At 40.9% G+C, this 22,473-nt stretch overlaps 1 protein-coding gene across 1 annotated transcript in view; it reads right to left on the bottom strand.

Moving 5' to 3' along the window:
• Positions 1-3,802: 3,802 nt before the first annotated feature.
• Positions 3,803-22,473, bottom strand: part of tgfb2 (transforming growth factor, beta 2) — a 41,478-nt gene continuing 22,807 nt past the window's right edge. The window contains exons 3-9 of the mRNA XM_019880047.1: positions 15,788-15,951; positions 12,198-12,330; positions 12,005-12,115; positions 11,701-11,875; positions 9,683-9,836; positions 8,493-9,561; positions 3,803-7,353 (exon numbers count right to left, since the gene is read on the bottom strand). Coding sequence (XP_019735606.1) covers positions 9,403-9,561; positions 9,683-9,836; positions 11,701-11,875; positions 12,005-12,115; positions 12,198-12,330; positions 15,788-15,951 — 896 coding nt within the window. The 3' untranslated portion in view covers positions 3,803-7,353; positions 8,493-9,402. The remainder of the gene's footprint in view (positions 7,354-8,492; positions 9,562-9,682; positions 9,837-11,700; positions 11,876-12,004; positions 12,116-12,197; positions 12,331-15,787; positions 15,952-22,473) is intronic.

Here is a 22,473-nt window from a genome sequence, read left to right as displayed (position 1 = left end):
TAAATTCAAAAGTACATCAATAAAATACATCTGTGCTACCCCGACTCCACATCCATCACAAGTTTATTAATCCACAATGCTGACATCAGCAAACTGCTCACCCACGTGAAGCCATCTGCCATCACCCATGTCTGCCATTTGCCCTTGACAGTGAAAACCGGGATCTGATGAAAACAACTCTCCAAAGGTCCCCCTCCCACAAACACACGAAGAATTGCAGACACTGTTTTGAGCTGTCAAATGTATTTATTAGAGATTTCAAATTAAAGATAGAATGCTCTTTAACTGCTCAATCTTGTCATAGATTTTGAAATTAATTTTTACGGTCGTGATCCTGTCTGGACTTGTCTTGGGCTTGGTCTTGACTCAGTCTCAACTTTCAGGTTTCTTGGTCTTATCTTGTTCTCGGTGAGTTCTGGTCACAGGCAAGACTTGGTCTCAGCTTGGTCTTGAGCACTCCTTTTTTAAATTTTTTTTTTTTTTAAGCCTTCAATTTCTATCAGGCAGTCTCATTGCCACAATAGCAGCCGGCACTTTGTATCACCTGTGGACAGCATCTGCTTCTTCCAGAAGACGAAAACAACTTTCAAGAGGTGAGAAGTACCATGCAAGGACCAAAGGTACTTCCAACCGCTCAACTGGATCCAGACATTTACTCTTACGTCAAGCCAGTCCGTCTTCCAGTTTGACAGAATGAAGATGGCTGAAAAGGTTGTTGTATGTACAGACTGCAATCAGAGAAGTTCTGTCATTGTCCACTTGAGAGGCAGAAATTCCATATTCATTGAAACTATCCTATATAAACACCTGAAGGGTGAACTGAAGGAGCTGTTCAAGTGTGAGCAGGAAAAGCTCAATCAACTCAAGCTAACAGTGGCTTCTTTGCCGATTTCTTCCTGGATGTTCCTTAGCATGATGGCAGTAGGCCAGCCAAGAACATGATCAATGTACACAGAGTAATACTGCTGCAGTAAAAAAATCATTAGGCCATTGTGGGACAAATAAAGCATATCTTATCTTATCTTATCTTATCTTATCTTATCTTATGCTGCTTCATCTGTCCTGAAAGGGGCTTCAGACAAGCTTTGGGCATTCAAACGTGTAGAAATATCCTGCCTTACCCTTAAACATTTTACTTTAATGATCTGTACGAACAACCACCAAGCACCAGATGAGGGAATGCTTCAGCTGGCTACTTGCAAATCTACCACTTTCTGTAGAAACACTATCTGTCTACCTTAAGCAAAGAGGCGAACTCTCTGCAACACAGGGTTGGTAAACTTGCTCTTACTGCAGTCCTTCTCCGCTACCCTAATCACTTCCAGAAACCATCCATCCACCCATTTCCAACACCGCATATCCTGAAGAGGGTCACTGGAATTGCTGGGGCCTATCCCAGCTGACTTTGGGCGAAAGGCGGACTAACCCCTGAACTGGTCGCCGGTCAGTCACAGAGCACATAGAGAGATGAACAACCATATAGACACCCACATTCACACCATCACTAATTGGGAACCGATCCCAAGCTGTGTGCACACAAGTCAGGCGAGTGTACACCTTCAGCGACTACTTCCAGAAACCCTAAACTCTATTTCCAACTCGCATGTAATTGTTTTAACTTATTTCCAACAGTTTATATCATCATGATCATTTTGATAGCATGTGTCTTGGCTGTTCAGCATCCAGTCGTGAGTATGTTTTGAGTTTTTTTGTTTTGTTTTTTTGGGCTGATCAAATTTCAGATTATATGTGTTGTCATGTCAATGCAATCTGCCCAAGGCTTTCAATGACCTTCGTGCTGACCCATAACACATTTGTTTAACCAATCAGATTTTAGATTCACAACTCGCAGCCTTTTTCTGTGCTCCGAATAATTGATCAGCGCGAGCTAGTCTGGCGTTATGCAGCCAATTATATTGGTGTGAGGCATGTTCTGCCAAAAATGTGAATGGGATTCTTAATTACATGCGGGTGACTGAGGAGGACGACTGTCGGACATGATCAAAAATTACGTTTCTAAGCAGACTTTTCAAGAAAAATTGGACATTGTGAGGATAAGTCACCCAACACCATTTCTAGCTGGTTTCCTTTAACCTGTAAAAGGATTTATTCGGCACTTCCTGTGCAGACAGGTGCTTATCTCACAAGCAGGACCAATGAAAGGAGGTGTGTTTTTTAATCTATAAATAATCAGCATCTCTGGTATGTTGTGTTTTATTTTTCACATTTTTGTCCTGGTAGGTAATAAGTCAACTGTGAACTGCTCCAAAGTATTGTGTTCTGGTATTCACCCAAAATATGTGAAAGCAGACCAACAAGGCCCCACCAGACATGCTCGACAAACAATTTGTTTTTCCAAGTCTCCCTTTAATAGTTGTCAGGAGTCAAAACAAGACCACAGTATATATAGTGTAATAGACTGAAAACACTCATAAAGACACTTATATGAACAAGAATTTCCTGTTTCAAGTAGAAAAGAGCCCCTCACTGAGCCACAATGGTTTCCTGACCTGTACGCTTTCCGCTGTTTTGCCTGTTTATCAGTGAAAGCGGGATAAAGAAAGAGCGGAAGTGCTGGAGGAAAGCAGGCTATAGGGACGATGGAGACGGGGAGATTAAAAAGAACAATAGTGAATTAATGGAGGAACGTTGACTATATGTTTGGTGGTAAAGCACAACACGGTTAGTCGAAATTTTGTCAATAACTCGAAATATACCTGTGGAAATTTTGATTGATGATTACCCTGCTTTTGTGAAAGCTGTATCTGGATTTCATCCGTTATGATCTCTTCAAAGTAAGAATTATAACAGCCTCATTGCGTATGCACTATAGAGTTTAATCGTGAAATATTAAACTATATTAACAATAGCAGGAGGTGAATTTTGGAACTGGGCCTTCAGTGGGTATTTAGTGATTTAATCCACAATTAATAACACCATAGCGCCGCTAAAAACCCCCCCAACCCAAAACATTATGTAATTATGGCTGCGTTCACACTGCAGAACTTGTTACTCAAGTGTTCCTAAAACACCTTCGCAGATTCACAGACAATCGACTGTTTAAGCTCCCTTCCAAGCACTGTCACCCATACGCATCAATATGAAAGAGGTGCGACAGTAAAGAAGAGCATTTCACGTATTTCAGGATATTACCAAAAGAAAAAAAAAAACACATACCTTTATCTTCCAATACGTTACCTCAACAACTCCAAACATTTACAGTACAATAGAATACTTCAAAAAACATTTTTCAATATAAAAACTTGAAATAAATAAACAACATCGTACTCACCAGAGATGCTAATACAGGGGCTCCTATCTGTCAGTTCATGTTAAGTTGTTCACTCATGCATAACTACTCTGAAATTGGTGATTGGTGATTTAAGGTTAGCACAGAAGAGAAACATGGGAAATATGCATGCAACATAAATTGTCTGAACTTTTAACTGCTGATTTATGTACAATCATTGACTCTTCTTTAAACCATGCCACGATAATTGTCATACTTGTATGGTGACGCAACTGATTCCAACTTCCAGCATTGACATGCAACTTTGATTTGTGAGGTAAAGAGTCATCAAATTGGTCTAAATTTAACGGCAGTTTCAATCAGGGATTGGCAGGAAGAAAATACATGACTGTTCAAATTGAGGTTGGAAAGATGGAGGCCAACAAAAAGAATGAACTGAACCACAAACTTTGTTTTCACATTTTCTGCTTATTTCGATGCAAAATGCGAAGAGAGAAAAATACAGCAGTTAGTACAAACAGTACACTGTAAATAATCACACACAGTGAACCCTTGAATCATAAATAATTTATTTTCCACTAGAGCACCACAATATACCCTATTACAGTACAACATAGTGGGTCACAATCACATCATGAAAAACAAAAAATACAATAAAAAAAAAAAACAACAACAAAAAAGGTGTGTAGAAATCTTTTTCCCTGCTAGTCAGGATGTCCACTGGCATTGCCCGTTTGGGCTGGTTATCCACACTCCTTGTTTGATGAAGGTGGAGGGAGTAGGGGACTGGGGTTGACTAACTAAAATATAAAGGGAATACCTTCTCTTTTTAATACACTAAAAACAAAATGAAAACAACATCAGTGCAATTTGTTTTGAAAGCTAATGACAGACAGACGAGGGTGAAACAAAAGCGTCATATTGGCAGAAATACAGTATGGCTCAGTGATGACATTTTCCTAACCTCGAACAAAGTGGATCAATTGGCCATTGTCTGACTGATACGTTTTGTAATGTTCTTCCATCTTGAAAACATTTGAAAGGCCTCTTCTTCTAGTCAGCGACCTTCCTAAATTCTTCAAATGACACTAATCGTATGCAGCGTTTCTGCATGTGCACTGTCATCACTTGTCAAAAGACCTCACCAGAAGACCGAGAGCTTTCCTAACCACTGTGAGCTAAGCACATGACTATGGTGAGAGCATGACATGACACCAATATTCACCCAATATGTGTATAAAATGTCATCGCTTTTAGTTTCTCCATGGATGGAAAATTTTTGATTCAACCGCAAATGACGGCTCAAGGTTCAACTCTTCGAGATTCCACAAGGCCACAAGCAAAACGATCAAAATCCAAATGAAGTACAGTGAAAGGGACACGAATGGCAGAAGCCATTTTTGTCATGTTAGGGATAGACTGGACACAAATTTGGATTTGCTTGCTTCAAAAAAAATTAATAATAATCCCAGGAATTTTGGAGATTTATTTCCTAAGGAAGGAAGGAAAAAAAAGAGACTTTTCAATAGTGTCTCATTTCAGTTGTTGGTTGCAAAATAATATGTTGTGTTGCACACTTTTTCGTGTGGCAGTCACAGACAGATCATATTTGATGATTAGTTGGCTTGCAAAGGGATGGACAACCTCAGCTAAACTGTGTTAACATATTCACGAGAGGTTTGTTTCCTCGAGAATAAATATTCAGTCCGTGCTATTGAACCGGACATTATTCTTGACTCCAACAAATATATATCCTGTACAATACATACTGGATGCAGTGCTTAACAAATGTATTCGATGACAAGATTTTCGTGCTTAATGCAGACACTTGCAATTCTGTGAGATCTCAATGCTTAACCAACTTGAACAGAAAAGAGGACTTACAAACTGATTTTTTTTAAAAATAGAATGAAAACATTTCCAGCAATAGCTCCAAAATCAAAATAGAAATAAAAAAAAAAATCAGTCTAACTGTGAAGAAATATACTGCTGCAAAACATTGTTCCCCTACATTTATATAACATTTCCCATTCATAACTAAACTGCAAATTTCAAATTTATTCCAATGAATTAGTTTCTGTTAATGTTTATATATTCCCATTATATATTCCCAAGGAAAGTTTTGATGTTGGAATTTGCAAGCCTATTTCTTCATTGCGGCTGTTTTGAATAGCTGTATTTGCTCCAAGTTGGCCTACTTCAAATTGAGATATAAGATGACACGATTAAGCAATGCTGTTTTTTCCAGAGCATGTGAGAATAGCCAAAAAATAAAAAAAGTACATTTCTTGGAACCAACTAGAATCTTAAGAAAAAGTAATTGCTGCTTGCATTATCTCAAACTGAATGGTTGCCATTTCAGTAGCTTCTTCCATCTTTCGCATTCAACAAATGCCGCAGCACTGCCAATGTCAAATGTTTGACACGCATCATAATAATTGCTTTAATGCCCATGTTATCAACATGCTCACTACAGTATGTGGTCTGAAATATATAACGAGGAAGCTACAGCAACTCGATGTCATTAGTCTTTTTGTAAGATGCGCTCCACCTACAAAGGTCTTAGGCCTGTCAGAAAATGAACAATCTTCCAGCTGCTTATTGCTTTGTTCTACAGAATAGCCATCTATTTGCTGCAACGTGTGCAAACTGAGTTTCACTCCCAAACCATGTTTTTTTTTTTTTTAATGACAGACACAAATATTTTATCGAGTGAACTCTTTTGAAAACCGTTTGGAAATCAAGCTGCACATCTGGAGCACTTGCACAAGTTGCTCACCCTTTCACTGTATAAGCGGACAGCAGTTATTTCCAAAACTATTAACATTTTACAACAAAAAAATCTTTAATGGACCACCTGACAGATACAAAGGGTCGGCGAGGTTGCATTTCCACTTCTCGAATATATTCAAAGTTTCTTGAGTGTAGCGCACCGAAGCACGAACATCTTAAATAGCAAGACAATGAACACATAAAAAAATACAAAGGATACAAACAAAGACAGATGCAAATGAGGAGGTGGTATGATTGAATAAGCGCGAGCGCAAAGGTGGATGGGGATTGAGGGTGGATCTGTGTAATTTTCAGAACTCATTTCACATGTAGACACTTATCACATAAACTTCCAGTGTTTGCCTTAATCTGTCTCGTGCGACAAGCGCGTGAGGTGATTCATGTTGACTGGGCCTTCTATAGAAGCCCATTGAAAAAAAGGGCACATCCACTTGCGCATCGTTGAGATGGCAATCAACATTTTGTCATTACATTACTAACGCTATTATTTCATCCTTCATGTTAAAAATGTTGTTTTTTTTCCGACCAGGGTTTTACTGATTCATTTATTCAATAACCTCTTGGCAGTGTCACTGTTGTACGAAGGCTGCTATCAACATGTGACAAGGTTTTCTGGAGGGCAATGGTTCCCAGCCAGTGAGAGTGTCATGTCACACAAGTGTGCCTTGAGAGCGCATCAGGGGTGCCGCTAGAAATTATCCAATCGCACTTAGTCTGCCCCAATTTTTTTTTTTAATTAATTATGAAGACCTGTATATATACCTGTATGTATATATCTTCATCTATCAATGCCAGTGATGTATAGTGACGGGCAGAACAAATAAATGCTCTTCCATTTGATGGCAGATGGTAAAATGAACCTGTGTATCTCCCGGTTGCCATTCATCCAACAAAATAACTTCATGGTAAGGTTTACGAGGTAAACGCCTATGTGTTCAATTAAAAAGATCGACATTTCACATGGGGTAAGTCAGTTTGTGGGTAAATTGAGACCAGATCACCATTTTTTCAGTGTTCATAGTTTTCATGAAATTGTTCGAATGGGAAATGGGTGCCTCCGCCCACTGACGGTTGGGAAACACTGCTCTAAAGGTGTCATCTATTGATATGTGATAGATCATGTCGAGACAAGTCAACAGTAATTGTAATTTTCAGTTTTCTTCTGTCAATCAGGAAAATGTAACCATTTCAATGAACAAAGCTGTAGAATACGTACAGCAATTCTCCTCAATTGAATTAACTAATAAGGGACAGAACTGTTTGGTACTTTTTATTTTGAGTTAAAATAAGGGAAGTCAAGACTCAGGGCCCTATTTTTATGCCCAGCGCAAGTCTAGGTCAAAATTCAGCCTCACTGTGCGTGTGAGTGAAGTTTTCTTTCTTTTGGGATTTTTGCAGAGGCATGTAGTTTGAAACTGGCAGTTTGCACTGTTTTGGGTATGAACACAGCCAACATGCTTCCGGGCTACTCTCACGGCCTCTAAATTCGGCGCACAGTCTACATGGCTGAATTGCATACAGTAGATTGACGCATGTAAATACGTTAATACGCAACTGCAAGCTCTCCACTTGCAGCTCATGTCGAGTCGGCCAAGACAATCACAGATCACCACTGTTGAGTGGGCACTTGGAGACCGGTTTCCAACCCAATCGTTGGTGCCCGTTGGTGACACTCATCACCCATAGCTGTTCTGCAGCCAGGGGGTCATTTTAAAAATGCAATCATGATCAAAACAATAATAACAATTAAAAAAAAAAATAATTATAATGCAAACTTTGATGCACACTTTTGTCATATTTATGAATGAGAAATGCTGTCACCAAAACACACATGTGCCTGGCGAACAGAATCTGCCAACTCAAATTTACCCAAATCACATTACACCGCCTGCACCACAACTTTGACCTGCTTCAAGCAGGTGTACATTTTAGCCTACTTTCAGCCACCAAGTCATCAGGCGCGCCGGGGCCACATAAAAGAAAAGGCTCTGGGTCTGCCGGAATGCACGGCATGATCTGTCAAATTCTAAACGAGGCTTGCGTTAGAAAAGGCTCTGGGTCTGCCGGAATGCACGGCATGGCACGGCATGATCTGTCAAATTCTAAACAAGGCTTGCGTCACAATCACAGATCACCACTGTTGAGTGGGCACTTGGAGACCGGTTTCCAACCCAATCGTTTGTGCCCGTTGGTGACACTCATCACCCATAGCTGTTCTGCAGCCAGGGGGTCATTTTAAAAATGCAATAATGATCAAAACAATAATAACAATTAAAAAAATAATAATTATAATGCAAACTTTGATGTACACTTTTGTCATATTTATGAATGAGAAATGCTGTCACCAAAACACACATGTGCCTGGTGCACAGAATCTGCCAACTCGAATTCACCCAAATCACATTACACTGCCTGCACCACAACTTTGACCTGCTTCAAGCAGGTGTACATTTTAGCCTACTTTCAGCCACCAAGTCATCAGGCGCGCCGGGGCCACGTAAAAGAAAAGGCTCTGGGTCTGCCGGAATGCACGGCATGGCACGGCATGATCTGTCAAATTCTAAACAAGGCTTGCGTCGCCATGAAAATCAAGATGTGCCAGTTTATACACCCATGCTCATGTGCGCTGCCAATAAAAATAGAGCCCTGAGTATTAGTTGATCTCACCACAACTGGATCACGATTAATTCCACTGTGTTTCTCTGAAAGACAGTGGTAATTTATCATCTTAATGTATGGCAAACACCGCACAAAACATTTCAGGTAGTTGCCGATGTCTTGTATAAATATTAATTCATGGTGTTCATTGTCATTAAGAAATAGTCAGGATTTCTTACTCTTCGAGCCTTTTGTTTTGTTTGTTTAGCTACATGGGAACAATACCCCAGTCTAATTCTGTTAGCACCAAAATAACTGCACTGTTACCCTTACAGGAGAAAGAGGCATGATTGGATATGACAGGTTGAATCTTGAAATTGGATAGCTGAGGGGAGTCGATGCTTGGAAAGCCAAGCAGGGCACCGCACACTGAAGGCACACTTCAACTTGGACTAATGTTCAGCATCAAAATATTTGCTCACCAGCCAGATTTGATGTCTGCTAAAGAGCATGGAAAAAACAAAAAACAAATACAAGGCACATGGTGTCAAAGTCTTCATGGAATCAAGGTCTGCGTAGTGTATTTGTAAGAGTGTAAGCAGTGCCATTTTGGAATGAAGTTTATTTGTTCAGTACCGCTAATCTTGAACACATGACACTGGACCGTGTGAGTGAAAATAGAAGAGATAGCATGGTTGCAATTGGTGTGTGTGCGTTCTTGTGGAAAGGAAGTTGGGTGTGGCTTGTGCTGGCTTAGTTTTCTAGCTGCACTTGCAAGACTTGACCTTCATATTGGAGAGGTGTTCTATTTTCGGCGTCTTGCCGATATAGTAGAGGATGGTGAGGGGTTCCAGGTCCTGAGACACACAGCAGGGTGACGCTGATGCATCAGGGTTAATGCTGTTATAAAGGCCCAACACCTGGAGACACAAAAATAACAGTCAAATAGTCGCGATTATAGTTTTCAATGTAACTTTATTGTTAACATTCCTCACTCTCATAGATTATTTCAACTACAAGCCTTTGTAAACCTGATAGTACCTTGGCATGCTGTGTGTCAGCACTCCAGAGATAAGGACAGGCTCCAGCGCAAAAGTTGGCCTCGTAGCCCTTTGGCTCATGAATCCACCTCCAGCCAAGGTGTTTCTTGAAGTCAATGTAGAGCGTTCTCAAGCAGCAGTTGTCTTGAACATTTCTATAATTCATAAGGGAGAAGAAGATGAGAGGTGACGTTTTTTACAGAGTTCTGGTTGTCCATCCATCCATCCTCTACCACTTATCCAGGGTCAGATCGCGGGGGCAAAAGCTTTCGCAGGAAACCCAGACTTCCCTCTCCCCAGCCACTTCTTCCAGCACTTCCCTGTGGGATTCCAACACGTTCCCAGGCCAGCGTGTCCTGGGACCTCACCAGGGAGGCATCCTAATCAGAAGCCCGAGCCACTTCATGTGGCTCCTCTCAATGTGAAGGACAAGCGGCTCGACTCGGAGCCCCTCCCGGATGACCAAGCGTTGCACCTTGTCTCTAAGGGAGAGCACAGACTCCCTGCAGAGGAAATTCATTTCGGCCTCTTATATCCGGGATCTCATTCTTTCAGTCACGACCCATAGCTTGTGACAACAGGTGAGGCTAGGAACATAGATCGATCGGTAAATCGAGAGCTTCGCCTTTTGGCTCAGCTCCTTCTTCACCACGAGAGTCCGCATCACAGCAGATGTTGATCTCCCGTCCCATCCTACCCTCACTCATGAACAAGATCCCAAGATACTTAAATTCCTCCACTTGGGGTAAGATCTCATCAAGACCTGGAAAGGGCACTCCACCTTTTTCCCACTGAGGACCATTGTTTCAGATTTGGAGGTGCTGATTTTCATCCCAACCGTTTCACACTCAGATGCAAACTGCTCCAGTGAGAGTTGGAGAAGCCAACAGCACCACATCAGATGTAATACTGAGGCCACCAAACCGGGCCCCCTCAACACCTCGGCCGTACCTAGAAATTCTGTCCATAAAGGTTAAGAACAGAATCTGTGACAAAGGGCAGCCTTGGCGGAGTCTAAACCTCACTGGAAACAAATCCGACTTACTGCAATGCGAACCAAACTCTGACATCCGTGGTATCGGGACCAAACAACCCATAGTTCTGCTCGTATGCGACATTAAACCTCCTTTTCCATCAAACGCATTTACTGTACCAAGGCAAGATCAAATTAAATGTACAATTTGGTGAAGACGTGGTTAAAAATCTTTGACTTAAATGAAATATTGTCGACATAGACTGATATTCCTCCAAGTATTAGCAGGGTACTGAGAAAGAGGAAATTGACATACAAATCGCATTATATTAATAGACTGCTTTTTACTTTGGATAAGCTTGAAATCTGTATTTTAGACTTAACAATAATCCATTCACGGCAATTTTTTCCCCCCACATTCTAAATTAGTTCCCAAGTGTTTCAATAACATGACTGTGACATACTTTTGTCTAAATACCCTGAGCATCAAGAATTATAGCACCCTTTTTAACCGCTTTTTTAAGCCCCACTGAAATCATCCGGTTTTGAAGAGGCAGTCCTGTCTCAATCCTCCTCCAGGGTTTGCTAATGAACACTGTTTTTTTTTTCCAATAATGACTAGGAGATGAGCTAGGGGGGTATTTACTTATAGAGTCCTGAGTACAAATTCCAAGGTGCAGGTGAGTCCTTATAATGACAGCCAATCCATCAATCCTAAAAACCACCAAACTCCACCCCTGCACGCAAGAGACAACAGCAAACCCCAATATCCAATTTCCATAATATGTGCCCCTTAAAAATTGAAGATCAGGTTAGAATTCCAATTGGTCAAAACAATCTTTACAAGTGGCAGAGCAGAAATAATCCAATTTAGAAATAGACAACGGTGATGCAGGCAAAACCTCGACAAAAAACTTAAATGGTAAATGAAACAATATTCAAACAATACATATTGCACTTGGCTATAAAGCTTTCCTAAACCGGTAATTTGTCAGAATAGCAAGTTCATTCATACTGGTGATGGATGAGCGACAGTAGCTCAGTACCTGGAGCAATAAGCTGCATCCAGGGCTCTCTTTGTTCGATGTGCTTTGTGGTGGAACGGAGACTCCAGTCGGTATGAGGGCAGCAGCATGATTAGAAGGTGTGGTGTCCGAGTATTGTGGCGCAGCCTCTTGAGTACTTTTAGATCACCACCGCTGACGAAGCTGTCATCAATACCTAGAGAAGACATACATAATAATAAATCGATGTCAGCGGGCTCAACAGATTAGAATGTTTAAGAATTGATGATAAATAGTCCACAAATCTGAACCTAACATTGCTTAGGAAACTTTCAGATCAAATAACCTGCAAACCGTGCTTCCAGCTCCTCACTCTTGTTGGGAATAATGTAGTTATTTGATGGAACAAAAGTACAGCATGGACAATGTAGGCTGAGCTTGAATCCACTGTTTCTGTCTGAGGAGAGAAAAATATCAAATCAGGCTAATGTCATCCATGTTCTACATCCAGTAGGGAAGGAGTGTTGGACTGCACTCACCTCTGTGATTCATCCATTCGCTCACTGCCTCCGTCACATCGAAGGTCAGCCACTCGCCCTCCGTTTGCGTTCGTACCACTCGGCTGTCAATGTATCGTTGAGTTGGCGACGTCAGGTCTTTGTGTGCTAAAATCTGAGCATGTTAGAAAGGCATGAGACATCAAATCGAAGACAGAAAATACAAACAAGTACAATCTTTGGAAAACTGTATATTCGATCTAATTTCCAAACTTTTTTTGGGACTGTTGCTGTGGAGCTGTGAGCTACTAAAGCTACAAAAGCCAGAAATTCAAATATCTTCTGAAAAGTCTCAAAGATACAACAAAACCCGTTGTGATTGTTTTGGCTGCCAGTTCCTTTGCGGTCGGTCTCTTGACTAAATGCAAAATTATTTTGGTGAAATGATGCAGCGAATTAAATTAAACTGGCAGGCCAGTTAAAATAGATTTTTTTACATACATAGCTGTCAATGGCAGTGAATGAGTTGACTTATTAATTGCCAGCCCTCTGTTATTTGGCTTGAACGCCACATCAGTTATGTGCTGTGCCACATATTGTATCGTAAAGAATGTAAGTTGGCCATTTTGTTCAGTACATGCTTTCGGACTAGAAGGTTGCAGATTTGAATCTCTCTTGCAGCCTCTCCCCAAAAAGGGGAAGTGCACCTCGTTGCAACTTGAGAGATGCTGTAATAGAATGCATGTGGTATATGACTTGTTTCTTTGTGCAGCATAATGTATCAATACACAATCAAATGAAAAAAATATCTCTCATTGGTCAACATCCGATACCCAGTCTATAAAAATAGGAACACACACAAGCTAAACCGCATTGCATAATTGCCAAAGAATTAATTGAGCTCTACCTAGCTTGCTCTCTCTTCTTTGATTGATTGCCCAGGAGCGAGAACGGAACCAGATGGCAGATAAGCCTCGATTATTACTCTGCTGTCCTGTCCTTCAGAACTGTATGTTTATTTTGGCTCATCGCAAACTAATGAGTAAAACACAACTCCTGTAGCTTCAACTCAGATTTCTTATTTGCCGGGACTGCTGGGTTAGTTGTAATACATTTGTATTCCATTTTTTTTCCTTTTTATCAATCAAAAAAGTATTAGAGGTTTATGTTACTAACAAAAAGCCAGTTAGAGTTATTTTATTCATGTCCAAATGGGGAAAAGATTGAACGCTGAAGATAATGGGACTTAATATACTTTTATCAAATACTAATACAGTAGTAGCTTCTTGTGACTTGCTATTTTCACAGATGTACACAGTTAGAAACGGGTGACTTGCACCGTTGTGGGCATGAAAACATTTAAGTACCTTCACAGCCAAAGGAAGCGGCTTCTCTCATTTCCTTTGAATTCAGCGCGTGACATCGCACAGTCTACATGGTGGTAGCAGGACCTGATTCTTGAGTCCATGCAGGATATCGGCGCGTACAAAGTAAGTTTATAAGGAACTGACAGGGGCCCTCCACAGGCGGATGATGTAAAGTTGGCCAAAGCGAATGCAGATCACTACTGTGAGGTGAGCACGTGAAAACTGTCTGTCAATCTGATCATCCGTGATCGGTTTGTCCGTGACTCCTCCTTCCTCCTCCTCCCCATTACAACCATGGGTTGGACCATGGGTTTGATTTAAAAAAATATAATTACAGATAATAGCAATAATAATAATAATAATAATAATAATAATTCAGTCGAATACAGTGATAGAGATCGGGCCGCCTTGTGAATAGTGAAAATCCGCATATTGGGGAAAAAAAAAACAACAATAAAAAATACTGAAAAGCAGTGAAAAAAAAATCTGTGAATATGTGAATCTGCCTGTGCCATTATGCAGGGTCAACTCTTATACATTCAATGAAGGTTCAGTACGCACTGTTGCGATATTTAGTTGAACAAAATACGATGACAACCGTCACACTTATCGCTCAGAATCTGTCTGCCTGCACCTCGATCAAATCCACCAAAATCACATTACACCACCTGCACCACAACTTAGACCGGGTTCCAGTAGGCGGAATGTCTATCTGATCGACCAAATATCAAGTGTGACGGTTTTTGTGTGTGTTTATTTACAACCTCGGCGGATCTCAAGGTTGCAATGGAGTTTACATGTACACACAGGTGTCACACATGCACACACGAACGATCAGGGTGGAAGGCTGTCTTCTGATCTGCAAAATCCCCTGCAAACTCTCTGTCAACCATAAGTGGAGATCTTCTTGCAGTCCCTTATAAACACAGTGTGCGTGTGTCAATTTCCTTCATGAAGTCCAGTAGTTCACTTTATGCTTCCGCCATGTAGACCGTAAACCTCTCCTGTGGTGAGTTTACAGGGAATGAGAGGATCCGCTTACAAATTGGTTGTGTTCACACCCTTAATGGCGCAAATGCCCATTTCTAACCACGTGCGTCGATGAAAATAAAAGAAAACTCCACCCATGTGCACAGACAGACTGCACCTTTGGCCTACACTTGTGCTGGGCACGTGTCTTTCTGTCTGCTCTATCTCTCTATCTTAGAAACAACCTCGACATACAGGCAACGTCTTTAAAAGCATTTCAGGGGCTCATATATTTTCAAACGCGTCTAAATTAAGTGTTGTGTATAGCTGTGTCTCCACGGATCTGAGTGATTGCGTATGTGTGTGTGTGTGTGTGTGTGTGTGTGTGTATGATAAATGTGCATAAAGTGGATGTTATCAGGTTTCCCTCGTTGTACCGGCCTGTCCCTTCCTCCCTCACAGGCGCTATGTTTTCGTGAGACTCTCCCAGTGTGGAGCTGTGTTTAGCCCAGCTGTCATTCCCTTGTCTGGATGTAAACATAGCATGGAAACCGGCTGGTGCCGACAGGCTGACCGACAGTCAGTCCTGGGTGACTGCAGAACCAAATCACTTATCTAAATTCTTTAATGAAGTAGGCCCACCCTTTAGCTCTGTATAAAAAGAACGTGGACGTTTAAACAATTTATATGTTGTATATAATCGCAATTTATTCTGTTTTATTCTGGTGCCAAACCTTTTTCTTTGGGGGTGCTTCACTTCTTTTTTTTATGTGCACTGCTTTTTCACATCATATTAATTAATTAGAATAAATACACAACAACATTGAATGCACGTTAGATGGGTTATATACAAAGAGCCCATCTACTCTCATGCGGGCATGTTTTGAGTGAACAGTAACATGAGCAACACAAGCCAGGAAAGAAAAAGCAATAAAGAACCTTCAGCCTTTTGCTTCTTTCAACTTCCGTGTGGCTGTTTATTCAAAGAATAAACGGCCAACTGAACCCAAGTGAACTACTTGGTGAAAAGAAGGCTCAAGAGCGTATGCTCTCGATTTGTGCATGAGATCTCAATGCATTATTTTGATAGCACATTGATCAACAATAGCAAATAAGTAATTTGCTTCTGCTTCCCTTGATGGTTTAGAGCTCAAGCACTCACATCAAACTAACAGATAAGCGCTCGTTGTAATAAGCAGTTTGGAACTTCAACTTTGAGAACCTTGAAGCCGTTTTCTTCATCATAACTCTTTCATCAATCACAAGCAAAATAATGATTGATTGTAACAGTATTACCTGGTAGAGCTCAATGCGCTGCTCAGCTACTCTTGCCGTAGGATTTTGAAGACGAAAGATTCTCAGCTCAGCTCTCACCAGGTTGGAGGCGTTCTTCTCCTTGGAGGACACGTCAAACATTAGCCGTCTGAAGTAAGGGTTGAAGAGAGTGGGAGAAATCACATCTGAAACACAAACAGATTTTTGGTGATGAAAATAATTAATAGAAGAAATTTGATCATTCAACTTTGTCAAGTATTTTCAGTTCCCATGTGCTGTTATCGCTTGTCCTACGTGCAATCCAATCAATCACGCATTTATATTTTTACTAATAAAGTTTCTCAAATTTGTTTGACTGTCTCATTGGTTACCTGGTTTAAAATAAAAACTTGACATCCAGGATTACAGTAGGCTATATATATCCATGATCACAGTTGTAGAACGAGACAAGACGTTAAGCTATAGTATGTCCACAGCAAATCTGTAGGTACAGTGCTTCACAAATGTAAACTTCTATTTATTTTAGGAAGCTGTGGCACGAATTTCACATTGGGTGGAGGTCTAATACTATGATAATTTGTTAAACGTTGTAACAATAGCTTGCTACAAACAGAATTACTGTATTACAGGACATGTTCAACTCTGTTGCCACATGCCCAACATGCCCAAAATAAAGTTGACAACATTTGTTATCTTGAAAGTTCCCAAAGCAGATCCGTCTTGCTAAATTTGTCAGCTTAGAGAAGCAGAACTCCAGCAACGGAAGACTTTCACGGAATGACTGCAGCCGTGCACAGTAACAATCCCACAACCCCCTCACAAACACTACTTGCATGTGTGAAGGTTTGACAGATGTTTCCATATGAGCTGGGTGACACATGTAGCACTGACAGCCATGCAGCATGTAAAAACCGTTTGGTCATATGACATTCACTCAAGATGAGCCATGACCGGTCATTAACTGAACCCCTGAACAACTGTGATGTCATTTTCGATCGACAGCAAGTGGCAAAATGGCTGCCCCCTGAGATGAATAAAAGCAGGTGGATTTTGCTGCTTAATTCATATTTCAAAAGCACAACATTAATCAGAATACCATTATTTTGACTAGTGGTTCTGCATCAAAGATCCAATATTATTGGAACAAACATTTTGGAGTTGATTTCCCCTTGAAGCTAAGCAAAACATCGCTCTTTATTTAGACTTGTTCATGCTTCATTATGCGTGTGTTAGGCCAAGCTCTGGATTTGTGTTCATTTTATGTCATGAAACAATGACTGTGGATGTTTTGATAAACAATGACTTCTCAATTAGAGAGGTGGTGAACAACCATGCGAGTGGACACAATCATGGCTACCCCTCAGTGAGGTGTTTTGTCGCTCTGGCCACCTTAAATTTCTCATTTGCATTTACATTCTGGAAAGGTAATTTACCAATTATTAAGGATAATATCTACAAGCAACTTATAAACAAACATAATGATTGCAACCCAGACACAATGTGAGGAAAGCTGCAACACTAGTCAAGTTGTAACACAGTGTGACATGTCGTGTTTTTACATGTAAATGTGAAGCACGGATCGGGAAAGCGCAGTGTGGGAGCGGACCAACGAGTGACAGAGGAGGTGATTCATGTACGATTGTACTGGCCCAGTGTGAGTGTACCCGAACTCTCCTTTTAGTCTGTGTACAATACACTAAACGGAACGGCCAAATTGCACAGTTGGGGCTTGCTGCAAAACCAATATGATATTTATATATTTCATCATCTGAATTTGTCATACATTTGTCTTGGATCCCAACGACCCAATGAGAATCATTACTCATCAACTGGAATTGAGGTTTCCATGTGGAAGACTGGAAGACAAAAACAGGGCAAAAGAAGGATTTACTGTGTCAGATTTACTGTTTCAGCTTTGCAGTGTTTGTCCAGCCAAGTCTTGGGTTTCTTACAGCCACCTGTGAAATATCTCTGCTGCCACGGCGTCCATCTCTCTATCCTTACAGTTTCTACCGCAATGCACAAATCCGGCAGTCACTCAATGATAACATTTTTTAACTGTTGTTCAATATTTCCACTAACCGGGACTATTTCGCAAGCCACACACACACACACACACACACACACACACACACACACACACACACACACACACACACACACACACACACACACACACACAGGTCTTGAAAGGCAACATGCCAACATACCTAAGCACTTCATTAAACGGTTCATGATAACCACTCACATGTTGAAGTGACTATTTACCGCTAAACGTTTCTTGGAACTAATTTTGAAAGAAAAAGAATGTTTTTCTGCTCCACACTCTTGTAGTACTCTGCAACAGTCACTCAAACCCAACACAATTTCAATAATTGGGTCAAGAGCTATTTTGCTTTTGAATATTGGTGATTAATAAAAATGTACGCTATGAAATTTAACATAACTATTGTTTCTGTACAATTTCCTCTCGACATGATTTAAAACGTGAGCTTATAAATAAAACTTTTAAATCACATGAAATTAAATGATTTATAATATAAACTCGAGACAAAGCTAAGTTTTTCAGTACCAACTTAAAATAATGTCCATATCTGAACAGTATAACTGCAATGAACAAGAACCGTTTGACAACATGACAACAGCGCAATGTTTTACACAGAGCAGAACATTGAAAATCGGGATCTTGACCTATACTCACCCTGTACACAACCCTAACTACCAACGTGAAAACGTGTAAAGCATTTCTTTTCACACCCTCAAAACCATAAACCCTCTGGTGCTGATCAGTTGACATCCTTCACTATTATCGAGTGTGCAGCAGTAGCCAAGACTAATGATGCTCTTGTTCGTTTCCTTCCAATCTGTCAACAGAGAAAGTTAAACTTCCAGCTCCGAAGGGACGTGAATGAAAAGCGTTTACACAAACTGCTTCAGACTCTTGTGAATGAATGTGCTGTGCTTTGACACAACACTGGCTGCATTGAGCAGAGGTTCACAAGAAGGTTTCACTCACACTGATCCACAATGTGGTAGCAGAAAAATGTTTACATTCAGTACAAACTCACTCATTATAAATGAGTGAGTGCTCTGTAACCCCAACATCACCCCCCCATTCCTCAAAAAAATGTGTCTTAAATTGAACACGTTTTTCTTTTTTCGAAGTACAAAGACCTTGTCAATATCATGTACAATTCAAGGCTCTTGCATTTGTACTTCTGCTGCATGCACACCTTGCTGCATTTATGCAGGTCAATAAGTATCTCTGTTATTTTTTTTTCTCTTATTTATTTTTCTCTTATTTTATTGTTCTATTGTTTTTTGGATTTTGACCAGCTGCTTATTGTGTGCAGGGTCATGAGGAAGCCGAAGCCTATGATAGTTAAGATGGATTCATACATGGTTAAAGTCACACAAGTAACCCAATTTTTTGATAGGTCAGAGCATGTGTGAATAAATCTTGGTTGCAAAGTCAAATGTCCACAGATTGGAATCATGCCTCTTCCAAATATGGAGAAAAATCTCGTTATGAAACTTCCATAGTGAATGCAAAGTAAATGGACGGGTCAAATATACAGTATATAGTACAGTGCTTTGTCGCTACGAGCCTGACGTCACTGGAATATGAGGATCATAGACACGCGGTACTTTATGTATGTGCAAATAATGTAGTGCACACTAAATGCAGAATGGTAAATCAAAACGACATTGAATGGTGGCCAGTGAAGTAATGTCATGGTTACCTGCATTTTATGGGGGAGGCTGTCCAATTCAACAAAGTGCCCTCAGGCTCGCATTGCCAACCTCACGTGAACAAACCCAGAAACCCGGTGAGCCGTGATAATTCAAAATGCAAGCCCGATGGCGCTTTGATGTCAATTTCAGTTCACAGACGATGCACGATGCAGGATAAAATGTCAGCCCCTGAGATGGATGAAAAAGGGTAGATTAATCTGCTTAATTCTAGATTTCACAAATGTAATAATACTGTACTCAGAATGCCATGTTTAGACGAGCCTGGGCACATATTGGATTTATTTTTTTTTGTTTGTTTCTGGCCTATCTAAAAAAATAAAAAATAAAATTAATTCCATGCAGCAAATCATACATTTCTGTTTGCAAGTTGCCCTCCTCAAGCTGTCATGATATTGTAGTGCAGGGTTTTGCATGACCATTTGATCCTAGGAATTTGTTTTTCCCACACTCATTGGGACAGTGAAACCTGGATGCTCCTGAAATCCCGTAATGCTGCCTTCAGGACCGGTGACCGGTCCCTGCACTGCAGTGTCAGAGCTGACCTGAAGCGTGGCATCAAAGAAAGGCAAACAGGCCTACAAATGGACGATTGAGGAGCAGTTCACGACTGACAACGCGCGGAAGATGTGGTAGTGTCGACAGCACTTCACCATCTACAATAACAAAAATGGAGTGTCTGTGAATGCAGATGCGTCATTGACAGGGGAGCTAAACCGCTTCTTTGCCCGCTTTGAGACTGACAGAGCAGGCTCAGTCTCAGCACACCCACCCACCTCCAGCAGCACACTGACACTTTAGGAACACCAAGTGAGACGTGTGTGTAGGACCATAAACCCCAGCAAGCACGCATTGAAAAGAAAATTGTAGGTATCTGCGGACTGACGATCCGGCTGGGGCATTTTCAGCCATCACCATAGTTGAAAAAATAACACTCTTGGTGCTTGATAGACAAGTAATATCCAATATCCTGTCTAGCTTGCGCATGTATCCCATTACGTTCCTTCCATCAAAATGCGATGGCAATTCACTCGGATGGAATGTTGACGTATAGGCGCTAGTTTTATCGCTACGCTCCATTGTTAGTCCTTGGCCTGCTGACGCTATTTTACTGCCAATGTGGCTGCGTAAACAAATGCATGCAGGAATAGTCATGTTATTGCAGTGTCCACAAAGCCATATTATTTTCCGCACCTAACCATGTACGCCTTCACCTTTGCGCATTGTGGGTATGTCATGAAAGAATATTGTTCTATTGTTTTGAATTTCTTCACATATTGCGTATATTACAAATTTTAAAGGTAGAAAGAACATCAGTTGGGATACATGAGAAATAAAAAGTACACAAATGACATTCACAGGCAAAGGTGAGCATTCGTAGAAGTGGTGGGCTTTAAGCAGGTCATTGCATCACCGTCTTCAGGCAGTGCTACAGTAGAATACTTTTACCAGTGACATAAAAATTTGATGAATATAATCTAAAGCAAATGTTCACATTTGGTCTGACTGCATGTGTGAATTGCTACATCATGTTGACAGGTCTAAGCAAGAATTCAGGCAGGTGACATCACATGACAGACAGCATTGCTACGCCTCCGTTAGTTCCTCCTTTTGGACTGATGTCACTTCAGAGCTGTCACACTGCCAACACAGGGCCCCTTGACTCCTGTAATCCGTCACTTCATTACTCATCACTCCCATTACCTCACATACCAATGGTAAAGTACTAAAGCATCTGTTATTCAGCTAAACGCTAAAGGAGCATTGAAAGTTCATCTATTTGTGTAATGGCGTTGGCAATAAATAGCTTTTTGGTGTGACACAGTACTATCGAGTAATTTATAACAACATCAAGAGTTATTAATCTCTTCATGGGGGAGAAACAGAAATTCTAATTTTGTAAAAATGTGAAAGTGTTTAAATATGTGATGGACACTTATTTAAATTCGGAAAATTCTGAGATGTGATCGGTGGACAAGATCCATTTTATTTTAAGAGATCGGCTAATCACCGAAACCCCAAAATTAAGCAAATTATAATTTGGGTGAGGGTAAGAGGATCACCACCTCTTGCCTCCACAAACCATCACACAAACCCAGTGCGTCAGACAGAATGAACCGACGGCGCATGGCGTCGCTCTGCACGTTAACAGTCAACTTTGTGTTGCCGCCAGTCTGACAATCACACCTACTCTACTATTCCTGCACTGCAGCAGCTCCAGGCTCCTGTTCCTACTCTGCGGCCCTAATCAGACCCTGTGCTGTCATGACTGGGCGGCCGGTCCAGTCACCTGTATCGAGGGTTGCGCACGGTCTTTACCCGCCACCTGACCCAGCTTGAGAGGTGCACGTCCCGCGGCCACCAGTGACGCATCATGAGTGGCTCCTACTATGATGACACCGCGTCCGCCTGAATAACCATGAACACCATGTGTCTGGTCTGACCGACCCAGTCGAGCACTCAATGTCTGGTGTCTGGGATGTAAACCTGGCTGGCCCTATTTCACGCTTTGCTGTTTAACTCATTCACTCCCAAAGACGTTTTTAAACGTCTTTTCAGACTTGGTCTAGAATTGGCTTGTCCTGAATGAGTTAATTGTTGCTGTTGCTGTCATGTCAGGTCTTTTTGTTGTCCATTTATTCCCTGTGTTTCTTTGCTACTTTTAAACTTGGTTTTGGACTTTGTTAATTTTGTATTTTTATTGCCTTTTGCTTTTTGAAAAGAAATTCTTTCCGCGCCACACTGGTGCTTGTGACAGGAGCAGCAGCTTTAGTTTGACACTCTTGAAGGGATCCTGCAATACAAATATACAACTCCGCGATCAAAAGGTATTTGGTGTATTCGATGAAATAATATTATTCTTGGGTGAGCCCACATGGAGGAAACTGTGCTAATTAAGAATATGTTTTAAATTAAGTAATATTTACCAGCCGAATATAATTTCACTGTTACTT

Source organism: Hippocampus comes, unplaced genomic scaffold (genome assembly GCF_001891065.2).
Source record: "Hippocampus comes isolate QL1 unplaced genomic scaffold, H_comes_QL1_v1.1 scaffold135, whole genome shotgun sequence".
NCBI lineage: Eukaryota > Metazoa > Chordata > Actinopteri > Syngnathiformes > Syngnathidae > Hippocampus > Hippocampus comes.
The sequence above is the reverse complement of the archived record's forward strand: the minus strand, read 5'-3'. Positions and strand labels throughout refer to the sequence as shown.